Consider the following 15961-nt stretch of genomic DNA (forward strand, 5'->3'; position numbering starts at 1 on the left):
ATTAAAACCTTAACGCCTCAAAAGAAATCAAATGAATAAGCTAAATAACTAAGAAAACCCTATTTGTACTTCTGGAATTTTGGGGCCACTAAAAAGTTCTTATCGCTTATTTCTGTGGGAACCTACTACCATATTTACTGCTAAAAATGATTTAATTGGATAAAAGCCTTATATTAGTCTGGAAAAGGATTGTACATGCTATTGAGGACATCTTGTGGCGAATCCTGGTATAGCAAGTAAACCTTTTTTTTACTCTGAGATCTGGCTGTAACAGATTTGTCCTTGACATTATCTTTAAAAATAAAAATTGGGAACACCTGGCACTGAAAACAACCTTTAGGAATAGTGGAGGTGGACATACTTAACTTTTAGACTTTTAAGGGAAAAGAAAATTAGCTATTAGAATTGATTTATAGTATTAAGATGTTAAACAGAATAAACTTGTATAAAATAAGAATGCACCGAAATGAACAAAGTATGTATTTTAGACAGGATAATTACTATATAATGAAATGGGGGAAATGGGGGCTACCCAAAAATTAAGTTTTCTTTTATATATTATAGGCTACTTTGGAATATTCTATTGCAATTAGGTAAAACTCCAAAACAGGACATGGATATGTATAAGTGAAAATATATTGAAAATTGTTCTAACTGACTGTGTTACAATTAGAAATGTATTAATTTGATTAATTTGACTGTGTTATTATAACTAAGGGAATCGGAGAAGGGAATTTTTGTTGATGTAATTTGAGCTATCTACAAATGATTTTGTTATTTGCTATTGTTTATTTTTAATTACCCAACCACCGTTAAAAAAAAGAAAGAAAGAAAGAAAGTTTGGATTCCACTGTGGTCGTAAAGCGAGGACTACCAATTACAGCCACTTCGAATCGGGATCTCTGTTTACAATGGCTTGAGCTAGTTTTAACGCAATGTGTACAGTTAGTTTGGGACCAGAATTTCCGTTGCTAAGCAAGTCAGTTGTTAACCGAACCACGCTTGTATTTACAACCTTTGGTGCCCCTGTTGTTAAGCGAAATGAACAGTCACAAGTCAAGGACTTGCTGAACGACCTCAGAGTGCCATTTAATGACAGTTCAAAGTTACAGCGGCCCTGAAAAAAAGGGATCTACGAACAGAACACCAAACTTACAAGTGTCACCGCATCTTTGTGGCTATGTGGTTGCCAATTCCAAAACTTGACAACCGGCGTGTATTAATGACAATTGTTGCATACTGGGGCCGTGTGAATGCCCCATGCAACCTTCCAGGCTGGCTTCTGACAAGCAAAATCCACGGGGCAAGCCAGATTCACTCAATAGACTGTGCTTTGCATAATGCAAAAACAAAAGAAGTCATAAAATTGCATGTGACTCGCTTAGTGACTCTGACAGGTCCCAATTCTGGTTGTAAGTCGAGGACTACCTGTATTCCTGGGAGGGATGTTTAATTGTTGTATGGAGTTGTGCTGCAAAGTGACTCATAGTTTGACAGCACACTCTCAAACAGTCTAATGAGGAAGTAGGTGAATTATATAAGCTAGTAATATATTAATTCCAGTTTACGGCTTGGGAGAATTGGAGAGCTGGGAAGAGGTGGAGTCAGTTAGGTGGAACAGCAAATTAGGGGTTGTGATTCAATTTGTTGCAGTGGCTACCAGCAGCAGTTTGACCTTGCTTGACCTTGAAAAGCTCATCAGGGTTGGGCTACTTAGTGCTTGATGGATGGAGCACCACCAGGAAATCCAGGTTTCTTGCTGATGCTTTCTTCCTTTCCCAAGCTTAAATCATGTTTTGCTGACCATCACATTCCTTATGCAATGTCGTCTCTTTAACTTTCTTCTCAAGTATTTCTGGTATCTCAGGAATTTTAAGATGGGTAGCCTTCAACTCCCAGAATTCTCAAGTCACTCCCAGAATCCCCCAGCCACCACGCTTTAAGAAGGGTGGATTTCCACTCCCAGAATTCTCCAGCCAGCCTGCTTTAAGACTTCCACTCCCAGAATTCTCATCTTGCCAGAAATGCATTCCTTTTGTCTACAGCTGGAGAAAGCAACCTTCAGCGTTCTTACTCACCCTGGCTTCGGAATGGAGTCACTGTGCTCTGGGCACGTGAGGAATGTCAGGAGGATACTCTCCTGCATGACGATTCACTGCCTTGTCACCTTCTGACAACACACCCAGGTTTCTCCTGCTGATAAAAAATGCCCTTGCCTACTTGCACATGTAAATGTGAGAGGTTAAGAAGGTGACTTATCTATGACAGATGTTTCTCTAAAACAGGCGTCTCCAATCTTGGCCACTTTAAGACTTCTGGACTTCAGTTCCCAGAATTCCCCAGCCAGCCTACTGTAAGATGGGTGGGTTGAAAATCCCAGCATTCACAAATCCTGTGGACTTCAACATGGCTCACTGTGGAATTCTGGGAGTGGAAGCCCACCCCTCTTAAAGCAGGCTGGATGGGGAATTCTGGGAGTGGAAGTCCACCCCTCTTAAAGCCTGCTGGCTGGGGTATTCTGAGAGTTGTCCACCCATCTTGAAGCTTGAATGGCTGGGGAATTCTGGGAGCGGGTCTGTTCCTCTTAAAGCAGGCTGGCTGGGGGATTCTGGGAGTGGAAGTACACCCTTCTTAAAGCAGGCTGGCTGGGGAATTCTGGGAGTGGAAGTCCACCCCTCTTAAAGCCTGCTAGCTGGGGTATTCTGGGAGTTGTCCACCCATCTTGAAGCTTGAATGGCTGGGGAATTCTGGGAGCGGGTCTGCTCCTCTTAAAGCAGGCTGGCTGGGGAATTCTGGGAGTGGAAGTCCACCCATCTTAAAGCATGCTGGCTTGGGAATTCTGGAAGTCCACCCATCTTAAAGCCTGCTAGCTGGGGTATTCTGGGAGTTGTCCACCCATCTTGAAGCTTGAATGGCTGGGGAATTCTGGGAGCGGGTCTGCTCCTCTTAAAGCAGGCTGGCTGGGGGATTCTGGGAGTGGAAGTCCACCCATCTTAAAGCATGCTGGCTTGGGAATTCTGGGAGTGGAAGTCCACCCATCTTAAAGCAGGCTGGCTGGGGAATTCTGGGAGTTGAAGTCCACAAGTCTTAAAGTGGCCAAGGTTGGAGATCCCAGCAATAAAACTGCAAACTAAAGGCCCATCTCAGCTCAGGAATTCCAGAAGAGACTTGGAAGCGCCTGCAACAAATTAAATTTCTGCAATTTAATCTACTTGCTCCTGTGTACTGAAGGAATGTTGGACGGCACACCCAGGTTGGGAAGCTGCCCTTGGCGACTCGACATTTGGTGCCAACGCCGGAAGCTCCCTGACAAATAAAGCTGTCTGGATTGGGCGGGAGGGTAATCGAAATATATTAAACACAATTTTGTTTTGTTTTTTAAAAAAATCACAGAGCGAAATAAGGGGTTTGGGAAGAAAACGCCGGTAGATTCTAACTGTACATGACTGCTATTTAGTGAGACATTGGTTCAGTGAGATCTGTCCCGCTTTACGACCTTTCTTGCCACGGTTATTAAGTGAATCACTACAGTTGATAAGTTAGCAACCTGGATGTTAAGTGAATCTGATTTCCCCATAGACTTTACTTGTTGGAAAGTCGCAAAAGGGGATCCCGGGATCCTGGGACGCTACGGCCGTCATAAATACGAGTCAGTTGCCAAGCGTCTGAATTTTCATCACATGGCCCTGGGGAATGCTGCAACGATCGCAAGAGTGAAAAACAGCCGTAATACATAATACCATTTACAAGGCCTTGGTAAAGCCACACTTGGAATATGGCATCCAGTTTTGGTCGCCATGGATGTAAAAAAGATGTTGAGACTTTGGAAAGAGTGCAGAGAAGAGCAACAAAGATGATAATAATAATCATACCGTAATAATAATAAGATGGAAGGGGCCTTGGAGGTCATCTAGTCCAACCCCCTGCTCAGGCAGGAAACCTTATACCATTTCAGACAAGTGGCTGTCCAGTCTCTTCTTAAAAACTTCCAGTGTTGGAGCATTCACAGCTTCTGGAGGCAGGTTGTTCCACTGGTTAATTGTTCGGTCAGGAAATTTCTCCTTAGTTCTAGGTTGCTTCTCTCCTTGACGAGTTTCCATCCGTTGCTTCTTTCTTTCTTATTTATTTATTTATTTATTTATTTATTTATTTATTTATTTATTTACTTACTTACTTACTTACTTACTTGTTTATTTATTTATTAGATTTATATACCGCCCTTCTCCCGAGGGACTCAGGGCGGTGTACAGGGCAATTAAAATATAACATACAAAAGTTAAAAGTAGATTAAATTAAATTTAGCCCCAAACAAAATAAATTAAATTATGAAAATTTAACACCCCAATCCCTCAGTCCAGGCTGGCAAGCTCGAATAACCAGGTTTTCAGGTCACGGCGAAAAGAGCGAAGGTCGGGAGCCATCCAGAGCTCCATAGGCAGCTGGTTCCAGAAGCGCTTTGGAGAATAGCTTGACTCCCTCTTCTTTGGGGCAGCCCCTGAGATATTGGAACAGTGCTATCATGTCACCCCTCACCCTTCTCTTCGTTAAACTATACATACCCAATTCCAGCAACCGTTCTTTATATGTTTTAGCCTCCAGCCCCCTAATCATCTTGGTTGCTCTTCTCTGTACCCTTTCTAGAGTCTCAACATCTTTTTTACATCGTGGTGACCAAAACTGGATGCAGTATTCCAGGTGTGGCCTTACCAAGGCCTTGTAAAGTGGTATTCGTACTTCACGCGATCTTGATTCTATCCCTCTGTTAATGCAGCCTAGCACCGTGTTGGCTTTTTTGGCAGCTGCAGCACACTGCTGGCTCATATTGAAGTGATTGTCTACTAGGACTCTGAGATCCCTCTCACAGTTTCTACTATTGAGCAAGGTACCACCTATATTATACCTGTGCATTTGATTTTTCCTGCCTAAATGCAGAAACTTATTTTTTTCACCATTGAATTTCATTTTGTTAGATAGTGCCCAGTGTTCGAGTCTGTCCAGATCCTCCTGTATCTTAAGCCTATCTTCTGGAGTATTGGCTATTCCTGCCAGTTTGGTGTCATCTGCAAATTTGATGAGTTCCCCATCTATCCCCTCATCCAAATCGTTGATGAAGATGTTGAAGAGCACTGGGCCCAGAACAGAGCCCTGGGGCACCCCACTACACACTTCCTTCCATGTAGATGTGGTTCCATTAAGGACCACACGCTGAGTACGGCCTGTCAGCCAGCTACGAACCCATCTGGTGGTGATGCTATCTAATCCACATTTTTCTATCTTGATCAGGGGGCTGGAGGCTAAAATGTATAAAGAACGTTTGCTGGAATTTGGAATGTCTAGTTTAACAAAGAGGAGGACGAGTGGGGACATGATAGCAGTACTCCAGTATCTCAGGGGCTGCCCCAAAGAAGAGGGAGTCAAGCTGTTCTGCAAAGCCCCTGAAGGCAGGACAAGAAGCAACAGATGGAAACTCATCAAGGAGAGAAGCAACCTGGAACTAAGGAGAAACTTCCTGGCAGTGAGAACAATTAACCAGTGGAACTCCTTGCCTCCAGAAGTGGTGAATGCTCCAACACTGGAAGTTTTTAAGAAGAGACTGGACAGCCGTTTGTCTGAAATGGGATAGGGTTTCCTGCCTGAGCAGGGGGTTGGACTAGATGACCTCCAAAGTCCCTTCCAACTTTATTATTATTATTATTATTATTATTATTATTATTATTATTATTATTATTATTATAAAACTTTTATTCATAAAACATGAAACTCAGTCAACTGAACACTCAAATTGACTGGCACTAATGGTTGACACGGGTTGCTGCCAGCATCCTAGGTATCAACCAGGTATCTCCTTAAAATGTAAGATGTTCCGAATAGCGCAATTTTTTGTAGCTTTGCTGGAGTTATTGCAGGAAGCTGCAATTTCTTGATGTGTTTTGCAAAGTTTTTGGACATAGTTCCCGGTGCCCCGATGACAATGGGTGTCACTGTTACGCGTTTCATCCATAATCGTGCAGTTTCGATGGCCAGGTCGCGGTATTTCGTAATTTTTTCCAGTTCTTTTTCTTCGACTCTGGCATCTCCTGGTACAGCGATATCAATCAGCTGTACGCTTCGTTTCTCTACGACTGCTCCTTGGTGTAGCAGTGGGCTAATGCCTCCTTAAGTAACACCAGCTGCCTGCAATTAGTGCAGGTTCGAGTCCCACCAGGTTCAAGGTTGACTCAGCCTTCCATCCTTCCGAGGTAGGTAAAATGAGGACCCAGATTGTTGGGGGCAATTAAGCTGACTTTGTAATAATGCCGCTTGGGGGGTTTATGAAAGCCCTAATAAGCAGGCATATACATAGAATGAAGGCTACTGCTAAGCTTGTAAGCCGCCCTGAGTCTTCGGAGAAGGGCGGGATATAAATGGAATTAAAATAAAAAATAAAAAAATCTGGCGTGTTGTGTTCCAAATGGCGATCTGTCTGTAGTCCGAAGTCCCACAAGATCTTCACCCTCTCATTCTTTATTATTATTATTATTATTATTATTATTATTATTATTATTATTATTATTATTATTATTATTTTATAAGGCCTTGGTAAGACCACACTTGGAATCCGGCATCCAGTTTTGGTCACCACGATGTAAAAAAAGATGTCGAGACTCTAGAAAGAGTGCAGAGAAGAGCAACAAAGAGGATCAGGGGACCGGAGGCTAAAACATATGGGGAACGGTTGCTGGAATTGGGTATGTGTAGTTTAATGAAGAGAAGGACGAGGGGGGACAGGATAGCAGCCTTCCAGTATCTCAGGGGCTGCCCCAAAGAAGGGGAGTCAAGCTATTCTCCAAAGCGCCCGAAGGCCGGACGAGAAGCAACGGGTGGGAACTAATCAAGGAGAGAAGCAACCTAGAACTAAGGAAAAACTTCCTGACAGTTAAAACAATTAACCAGTGGAACAACCTGCCTCCAGAAGTGGTGAATGCTCCCAACACTGGAAGTTTTTATGACCATTGTTCACGCTTACGACCACTGCAGCATCCCCATGGTCACGTGATATGCATTCAGATGTTTGACAACTGGTTTGTAGTTATGACGGTCGCAGTGTCCCGGGGTTGTGTGATTCCCTCCCCTTTTTGCCACCTTCTGACAAGCAAAGTCAATGGGGCAGCCAGATTCACTTAACAACCATGTTACCGATTTCACAACTGCAGTGATTCACTTAACAACCGTGGCAAGAAAGGTCATAAAATGGGACAAAAGTCACTTAACAAATTTCTCGGTTGTGGTTGTAAGTCAAGGAGTATCTATATTCCCTCCCGGTATACTAGCTTCACTGCCTTTATTATTATTAATGAGGTTATTGTTAGTTCTTTAGTATTACCTTTACTGCTGCTACCCTACTTCTCTGACCACAATTAGTTTTATTCTGGCCTTCTGAATCCAAAACAATGAAAGCAGACCTCAGATTGATTATTGGATCCTATCCTGAAATTAACTAATCAATTACGATTGGGCAATGTTACTGTGCATTGCTAAACCTTGGCAATTCTATAATGCAAGGAGCTCTTCCTTTTTCTTTAAGCCCTCCCCTCTCAAAACAAGCTGGCTGGGGGATTCTGGGAGCGGATGCCCACCCATCTTAAAGCAGGCTGGCTGGGGAATTCTGGGAGTGGAAGTCCTCCCCTCTTAAAGCAAGCTGGCTAGGGAATTCTGGGAGTGGAAGTCTACCCCTCTTAAAGCAATGCTGGCTAGGGAATTCTGGGAGTGGAAGCCCACCCATCTTAAAGCATGGCTGGCTATGGAATTCTGGGAGTTGACGTCTACCCATCTTAATGCATGCAGGCTGGGGAATTCTAGGAGTTGACGTCCACCCATCTTAAAGTTGTCCAGATTGAGAAACACAGATATAGAGAATTGACCAGATTAAAAACTCAGGATTCTGATAGCTGAAATAAAACTGGTTTATTTTTATTTATTTTTTTTAAAAAAAACAGGGGCTACCAGACTCCTGATTTTTTTTTTCATACCCTCAATTAATGTGCCTCTCCTCCTACTCTAACTGAGCCAATTAAATGGTTTTGATGCTCGCCATAATCCGAAACTCCGTCTCTCTGCCCATTTCGCAAGGTATAGAAATAGGTCAGCTGTGATAATCCAGCGGTATCCTTTCAACAAGATGGTTTGTGGAATCCCCAGCTTTGCACAGCAGCTGTAACATCTGCCAAGAAATGGGCTATTTACCTCTTCTTGGTGGGGGTCGCTTCGGTTGTCCTCTTGTCCTGCCCGGCCGCCAGCGTAGTGTCCTGAGGACTCGGCTTCTTGGTCCCCATAAGAGGGACTATCTCCTTGATGTCTTTGATCATCGTTCTAGGTGAAAGAAAACTCGGCGAGTTAACATTGTCTGCAGGTCTTCTGCTCATGGATTGAACTGAATTGGATCGGATTGAATTTAACAGATTTTTTTTTTGCCCTACCTTTATTCCTTTATCGCTCATTCAAAGTGGTGAACATATACCTAATCCATCTATTTTCCCCACAGAAACAATCCTCTGAGGTGGGCTGAGCTGAGAGAGATTGACAGGTCCGAAATCACTCATCTGATTTTCATGGCTAAGACGGGACTAGAACTCACCGTCTCCTGGTGATTGGCCCAAAGTCACCCAGCTGGCTTTTGTGCCTAAGGCGGGACTAGAATTCACTGTCTCCTGGTGATTGGCCCAAAGTCACCCAGCTGGCTTTCATGCCTAAAGTGGCACTAGAACTCACTGTCTCCTGGTGATTGGCCCAAAGTCACCCAGCTGGCTTTTGTGCCTAAGGCGGGACTAGAATTCACTGTCTCCTGGTGATTGGCCCAAAGTCACCCGGCTGGCTTTCATGCCTAAAGTGGCACTAGAACTCACTGTCTCCTGGTGATTGGCCCAAAGTCAGGCAGCTAACTTTCATGGCTAAAGTGGCACTAGAACTCACTGTCTCCTGGTAATGGTCCCAAAGTTCATCAGCTGGCTTTCATGCGGAACTAGAACTCCCGGTCTCCTGATGATTGGCCCAAAGTCACCCAGCTGGCTTTCATGCCTAAAGTGGCACTAGAACTCACTGTCTCCTGGTGATTGGCCCAAAGTCACCCAGCTGGCTTTTGTGCCTAAGGCGGGACTAGAATTCACTGTCTCCTGGTGATTGGCCCAAAGTCACCCGGCTGGCTTTCATGCCTAAAGTGGCACTAGAACTCACTGTCTCCTGGTGATTGGCCCAAAGTCAGGCAGCTAACTTTCATGGCTAAAGTGGCACTAGAACTCACTGTCTCCTGGTAATGGTCCCAAAGTTCATCAGCTGGCTTTCATGCGGAACTAGAACTCCCGGTCTCCTGATGATTGGCCCAAAGTCACCCAGCTGGCTTTCATGCCTAAGGCAGGACTAGAACTCACCGTCTCCGAGTTTTTAAGCTGACACCTTATTGATTGCACCAGACTGTCTCTATTCATAACACCATGCTCAAATTCACCCACATAACGGCATGATCCAGATGTGTCCGCATGGAATGGTCAAACAGATCAAGGTGGCCTCCGCCGTGATGTCATCAAAGCTTTTGTCGCACCCACATGGGTGCCATCTTGATTCTTTTGATCTTCCTCTGTGGACAGACACCCTGGATAATGTGATTCAGTCAGAATAAAGAAACTCAACAGGTTATGGAAACGCTGCTGATTTTACTGTGGCCATCATCTCTTATTTCATTTCACGTCCAACCTGCCCTTTATTAAATGGCTCGGAGCACTTTACATTAAAACTGAACTAATTTTAATTGCATTAAAATTACATATCTTTTTGGAGCATTAAAGCGTTAAAGGAAAGAATACAACCCAGGAGCCGTGGTGCAATCCATAGGGACAAGAATCCCCTTTATTTATTTATTTTATTAACAATTTTTAAAAAAATCAAAACAAAATTCATTATACGGGTATCTAGTCAGAGCTGAGGAAGTTTCTTTCTTCAAAAGAAACACAATGATGTCCGGTTCCCTCCTAAAAGAAGCAAATTTGGGGTTCCCTAAATTGCTTAATGAAATATCTGCAAGAAAACCCCCAAGCTCAGAGAGCACCCAGGGCTACAGAGCCACAAATATTCTCCTTTATGGGTGAATTAGAATTTGCAAATTTCAGGTTGTTGCACTTCCTATAACAATTCAACTACCACCCCAGGCCATTCTAATCGCCTCATTTTTCCAAAAATTTATCCACAGTTGTCCCCCCAAGGATCCTAAGGGTGGGTGAATATAGATCCACAAAGAAAATTACTTAATTAATAAAAATTGCATCCCAAGCTGGAAAGAGGAAGTTGGCCAAGCCAGAGAAATTAAATTAAATTTCATGCCACTTGTGTATTTTTACAGCTGCCTGACCTCAATTTGCACAACCTCATCAACAAGCCAGAAAGAATGTGCAGTTAATAAAAAGCAAGGCGCGACTGGATGATTTTAACTTTACTTTATAAACGTTTATATCTCACCATAAGAACACAATGAATCCTGTTTAAAAACAAACTAATTAACAAGATTGTCTCGTATAAGCAAAACGCTGTTTAATAAGAACAGGTAGAGAAGTCAAATAAAGTAAGACGGTGTTTCTCAACCTCAAATACTTTTAAGACTTGTGGACATCCGCTCCCAGAATTCTCCAGCCAGCCTGCTTTGAGATGGGAGGAAGGAAAGGGGAAAGGAAAGGAAGTAGAAGGAAAGGGAAGGGAAGGGAAAGGAAGGGAAGGGAAGGGAAGGGAAGGAAAGGAAAGGAAAGGAAAGGAAAGGAAAGGAAAGGAAAGGAAAGGAAAGGAAAGGAAAGGAAAGGAAAGGAAAGGAAAGGAAAGGAAAGGAAAGGAAAGGAAAGGGAAGGGAAGGGAAGGGAAGGGAAGGAAGGAAAGGAAAGGAAAGGGAAAGGGAAGGGAAGGGAAGGGAAGGAAGGGAAGGAAAGGAAAGGAAAGGAAAGGAAAAAGGAAGGAAAGGAAAGGAAAGGAAAGGAAAGGAAAGGGGAAAGGAAAGAAAAAGAGAGGAGAAAGGAAGGGAAAGAAAAAGAAGGGAAGGGAAGAAGGAAAGAAGGGAGGCAAAGAGAAGGGAAGCGGAAGGGGGAAGGGGAAGGGGAAAGGAAAGGGGAAGGGGAAAGGGGAAGGGGAAATGAGAAAAAGGGGAAAGGGGAAATGAGAAAGGAAAGGGGAAAGGGAAGGGAAGGGGAGGGGAGGGGAAAGGGGGGGTTGATTTATTTGTTGTTGTTGTTAGTTGCGAAGTCGTGTCCAACCCATCGCGACCCTATGGACAATGTTCCTCCAGGCCTTCCTGTCCTCTACCATCTTCTGGAGTCCATCTAAGCTCACACCTCCTGCTTCAGTGACTCCATCCAGCCACCTCATTCTCCGTCGTCCCCTTCTTCTCTTGCCCTCAATCTTTCCCAGCATGAGGCTCTTCTCCAGCGAGTCCTTCCTTCTCATTAGGTGGCCAAAGTATTTGAGTTTTAGCTTCAGGATCTGGCCTTCTAAAGAGCAGTCAGGGTTGATCTCCTCTAGGACTGACCGGTTTGATCGCCTTGCAGTCCAAGGGACTCGCAGGAGTCTTCTCCAGCACCAGAGTTCAAAGGCCTCCATTCTTTGGCGCTCGGCCTTTCTTATAGTCCAACTTTCACTGCCATACATTGCAACTGGGAACACCACAGCCTTGACCATACGCACTTTTGTTGGCAGGGTGACGTCTCTGCTTTTTTAGTGTGCTGTCTAGATTTGCCATGGCTTTCCTCCCCAGGAGCAAGCGTCTTTTAATTTCTTGGCTGCAGTCCCCGTCTGCGGTGATCTTGGAGCCCAGGAAAATAAAATCTGTCCCTACCTCCATTTCTTCCCCATCTATTTGCCAGGAATTGAGAGGCCGGATGCCATGATCTTGGTTTTCTTAATGTTAAGTTTCAAGCCAACTTTTGCACTCTCCTTCTTCACCCGCAACAAGAGGCTCTTTAGTTCCTCTTCACTTTCTGCCATTAGAGTGGTATCATCTGCGTATCTTAGGTTGTTGATGTTTCTTCCGGCACTCTTAATTCCAACTTTGGATTCATCTTGCCCTGCCTTTCTCATGATGTGCTCTGCATATAAGTTAAATAGGCATTATTTGACGACCCCTTAGTTGTTTTCTTAGTTGCCCACGGTCTGCTCAGCAATCTTCTCCAACACCAAAGCTCAAAACCACCCACGCTCTTCCTCTCCACTTAATAACCGCCCTGCTTAGCAACGAAAATTCTGGGAAAATTCTGGCCCCAACTGTGCTCAGAAATTGAGGACTCCCAGTACACAGAAGGAGGTGTGGATTTATTGTTCTTCTGAGTCTGACTTTCAGTACCTAGAGGGTCACAGGAAGCACCATTCTGATCTTTCCAGGTGGAGACAAATCTCAGCATCTGAGTATCTGAGGGGGTCCTTGGTGGTCTCTGAGCTTCGTGGTTTGTCTGGCAGACGTTTCATTACCAGCCCTGATGATGTTACCTAGTTGGGTCATGAAATGTCTGCAAGAAAACCACCCAGCTCAGGATCCCACAGTCTTCTTCTTCTTCTTCTTCTTCTTCTTCTTCTTCTTCTTCTTCTTCTTCTTCTTCTTCTTCTTCTTCTTCTTCTTCTCTTCTTCTCCTCTTCTTCTTCTTCTTCTTCTTCTTCTCCTCCTCCTCCTCCTCCTCCTCCTCCTCCTCCTCCTCCTCCTCCTCCTTCTTCTTCCTTCTTCCTTCTTCCTTCTTTTACTCCTACTCCTACTCCCTTCTAGCACTGATTATATTACCTAGTTGGGTCATGAAAAGTCTGCAAGAAAACCACCCAGCTCAGGATCCCACAGTCGTCGTCTTCTTCTTCTTCTTCTTCTTCTTCTTCTTCTTCTTCTTCTTCTTCTTCTTCTTCTTCTTCTTCCTTCTTTTACTCCTTCTCCTACTCCTACTCCTAGCCCTGATTATATTACCTAGTTGGGTCATGAAACGTCTGCAAGAAAGCCACCAGACTAGCCCTGATGATGTTACTAGTTAAGGCATATGTCTAGTTTAATGAAAAGAAGGACCAGGGTGGAGCAGTGGGCTAATGCCTCCTTAAGTAACACCAGCTGCCTGCAATTAGTGCAGGTTCCAGTCCCACCAGGCTCAAGGTTGACTCAGCCTTCCATCCTTCCGAGGTAGGTAAAACGAGGACTCAGATTGTTGGGGGCAATAAGCTGACTTTGTAATAATGCTGCTTGGGGCCCCCGAAAGCCCTAATAAGCAGGCATATACATAGAATGAAGGCTATTGCTAAGCACATTGATTTGTGCTTTAGATTGTAAGCCGCCCTGAGTCTTCGGAGGATAGCAGCCTTCCAGTATCTCAGGGGTTGCCCCAAAGAAGAGGGAGTCAAGCTCTTCTCCAAAGGCCCTGAAGACAGGAGAAGAAGCAACGGATGGAAACTAACCAAGGAGAGAAGCAACCTAGAACTAAGGAGAAACTTCCTGGCAGTTAGAACTCCTTGCTTCCAGAAGCTGTGAATGCTCCAACGCTGGAATGCTCCAACGCTGGAAGTTTTTAAGAAAAGACTGGACAGCCATTTGTCTGAAATGGTACAGGGTTTTCTGCCTGAGCAGGGGGTTGGACTGGATGACCTCCAAGTTCCCTTCCAACTCTGATATTCTGTTCGGATGGCTAACAAACTGTCTTCCTATATTTAAGGGACTCGCAGAGAAGAAGGAGGTCCCACTATTCTCCAAAGCCCCTGAAGGCGGGACAAGAAGCAACGGATGGAAACTCATCAAGGAGAGAAGCAACCTGGAACTAAGGAGAAACTTCCTGACAATGAGGGCAATTAACCAGTGGAACGACTTGCCACCAGAGGTTGTGGGTGCTCCATCACTGGAGGGGGTTTAAGAAGAGATTGGAGAACCGCTTGTCTGAAATAGCATAGGGTCTCCTGCTGGAGCAAGGGGTTGGACTAGATGACCTCCCAGGTCCCTTCCAGCTCTGTGATTCTGTTCTGTTCTATTTCCACCGTTTCTCAAGATCACCTTCCAGAAGGGCATGGCTGCTGGGTCACTCCTACCTCCCACATAAATGGCTTGATCCTGAGATCACTCATGTAGCTTTTCCTGATACTCTCCAGGATTGCACCACTGTGAGTTCAAGGGAGGTTAGGCCTGGTTGCGACTTGATGCAGGATGGCTTCCCCAATCAGCCACCCTGGATGGTTTTGCAGGTAGCCCTAAACCAGGAAAAGGTTTTTAGTTCCCCTCTTCCCCATGTGGGATGAACAATGATAAAGGATCGTGGGAATTGAAAACCTGAAGATTTCCAAGCAGGGCGCCACCAGTGCTGACGCTGGGGTTTGCAAGCCAAACTGGCATCATTCACACAGACGTGATGAGTGTAAAATAGCTCACATTGGAACTGTGGGGTCCTTGATGCCCACTGGAGATTTTGAAGAAGAGATTGGACATCCTTGAGGAGGAGGAGGAGGAGGAGGAGGAGGAGGAGGAGGAGGAGGAGGACTGTGGGGTCATTGATGCTCTGTGAGATTGCTGGTTTCCTTGCAGACGTTTCATGACCCAACTAGGTAACATCATCAGTGCTACAAGGGAGGGGATTTGTAGGGAGGAGGAGGAGGAGGGAGGACTGTGGGGCCCTTGGTGCTCTCTGAGCTTGGTGGTTTTCTTTGCAGACATTTCATGACCCAACTAGCTAACATCAACAGGGCTGCAAGGGAGAGTGGTTTGAGGAAGGGAGGAGGAGGAGGAGGAGGAGGAGGATGGTGGAGTCTGAGCTTGGTGGTTTTCTTGCAGACATTTCATAACCCAAGTAAATAACATCATCAATGCTAGCATCAGTAGCACTGATGATGTTACCTAGTTGGGTCATGAAACGTCTGCAAGGAAACCGTCAAGCTCAGAGAGCACCAAGGACCCCACAGTCCTCCCTTCCCTCCTCCTCCTCCTCCTCTTCCTCTTCATCTCCTCCTCCTCCTCTCCACCCCCCTCTTCCTCTTCCTCCTCCTCTTCCTCCTCTCCTCCTCCTCCTCCTCTTCCTCCCATTCCCTTTTAGCACTGGTGATGTTCCCTAGCTGGTCATGAAACGTTTGCAAGAAAACCACCCAGCTCAGAGAGAACAAGGACCCCTCAGTCCTCCTCCTCCTCCTCCTCCTCCTCCTCCTCCTCCTCCTCCTCCCTACAAAACCCCCTCCCTTCTAGCCCTGATGATGTTACCTGCTTGGGTCATGAAACCTCTGCAAACTCTCTGCAAGCTCAGAGAGCACCGAGGACCCCAGTGAAAAAACACCGTCCATCCTTTGAAAAGCCCCCCCCCTCCTAAAAGAATAAAGTCCATTGTGTCTGAAAGTGTCCGGAGGAATCACATAAATGACGGCAATGACTTCAGCGCATAGTGTGTGTGCCACAGCGACATGATTCAGACATCTGTTCTTCCTGCCATAATGATGTTATTTTGCAGCCGAGGTAAATGTGGATTTAACAGACTTTTGGAGTGAATCCACTTCCCCTCCCCTTTAATTCGCTTCATAACCTTGTTACTAACGTCACAACTTTGGCGATTCATTGAAGAACGGTGGTAAAATGAGGCAAACCTGACCAACGCCTCGCTTAACAACAGAAATTTTGGGATCAGCTGCGGTCGTAAGTCGAGGACTGACTGTGTTTATTTATTTAGCTTCAAAATCAGATGGCTCTTCCCTAAGATGTCCGCAGGGCGGCTTAAAAATCAGCGACAACCGAGCGGGTTAAAAAACATCAGCCACGCCGCAAAACTGACAAGGCTCTTTTATCCCTGTCTGGGGCCGACAAACGAACTTTGTTTGGGGGAAAGGATGCAATTAAATGAAAAGAGACAACCTTTCCTTCCCTCGGCCGAGTTTGCATCACAATAAAGGCCGCCCACGCAGATCACAGGAGATTTAATTGCGGATCTCTAAACGTTTCCCCGCCTCCTACTTTGGGTTCTGACAC

At 45.1% G+C, this 15961-nt stretch overlaps 1 protein-coding gene across 1 annotated transcript in view; it reads right to left on the minus strand.

Moving 5' to 3' along the window:
- Positions 1-8345, minus strand: part of TRPV3 (transient receptor potential cation channel subfamily V member 3) — a gene marked incomplete at its 5' end in the record, with an annotated part of 53758 nt that extends 45413 nt beyond the window's left edge. Inside the window, one exon of the mRNA XM_083379718.1 lies at positions 8224-8345. Coding sequence (XP_083235844.1) covers positions 8224-8345 — 122 coding nt within the window. The remainder of the gene's footprint in view (positions 1-8223) is intronic.
- Between the last annotated feature and the right edge of the window lie 7616 nt (positions 8346-15961).

This window comes from Vipera ursinii, assembly GCF_947247035.1.
Source record: "Vipera ursinii genome assembly, chromosome: 1".
NCBI lineage: Eukaryota > Metazoa > Chordata > Lepidosauria > Squamata > Viperidae > Vipera > Vipera ursinii.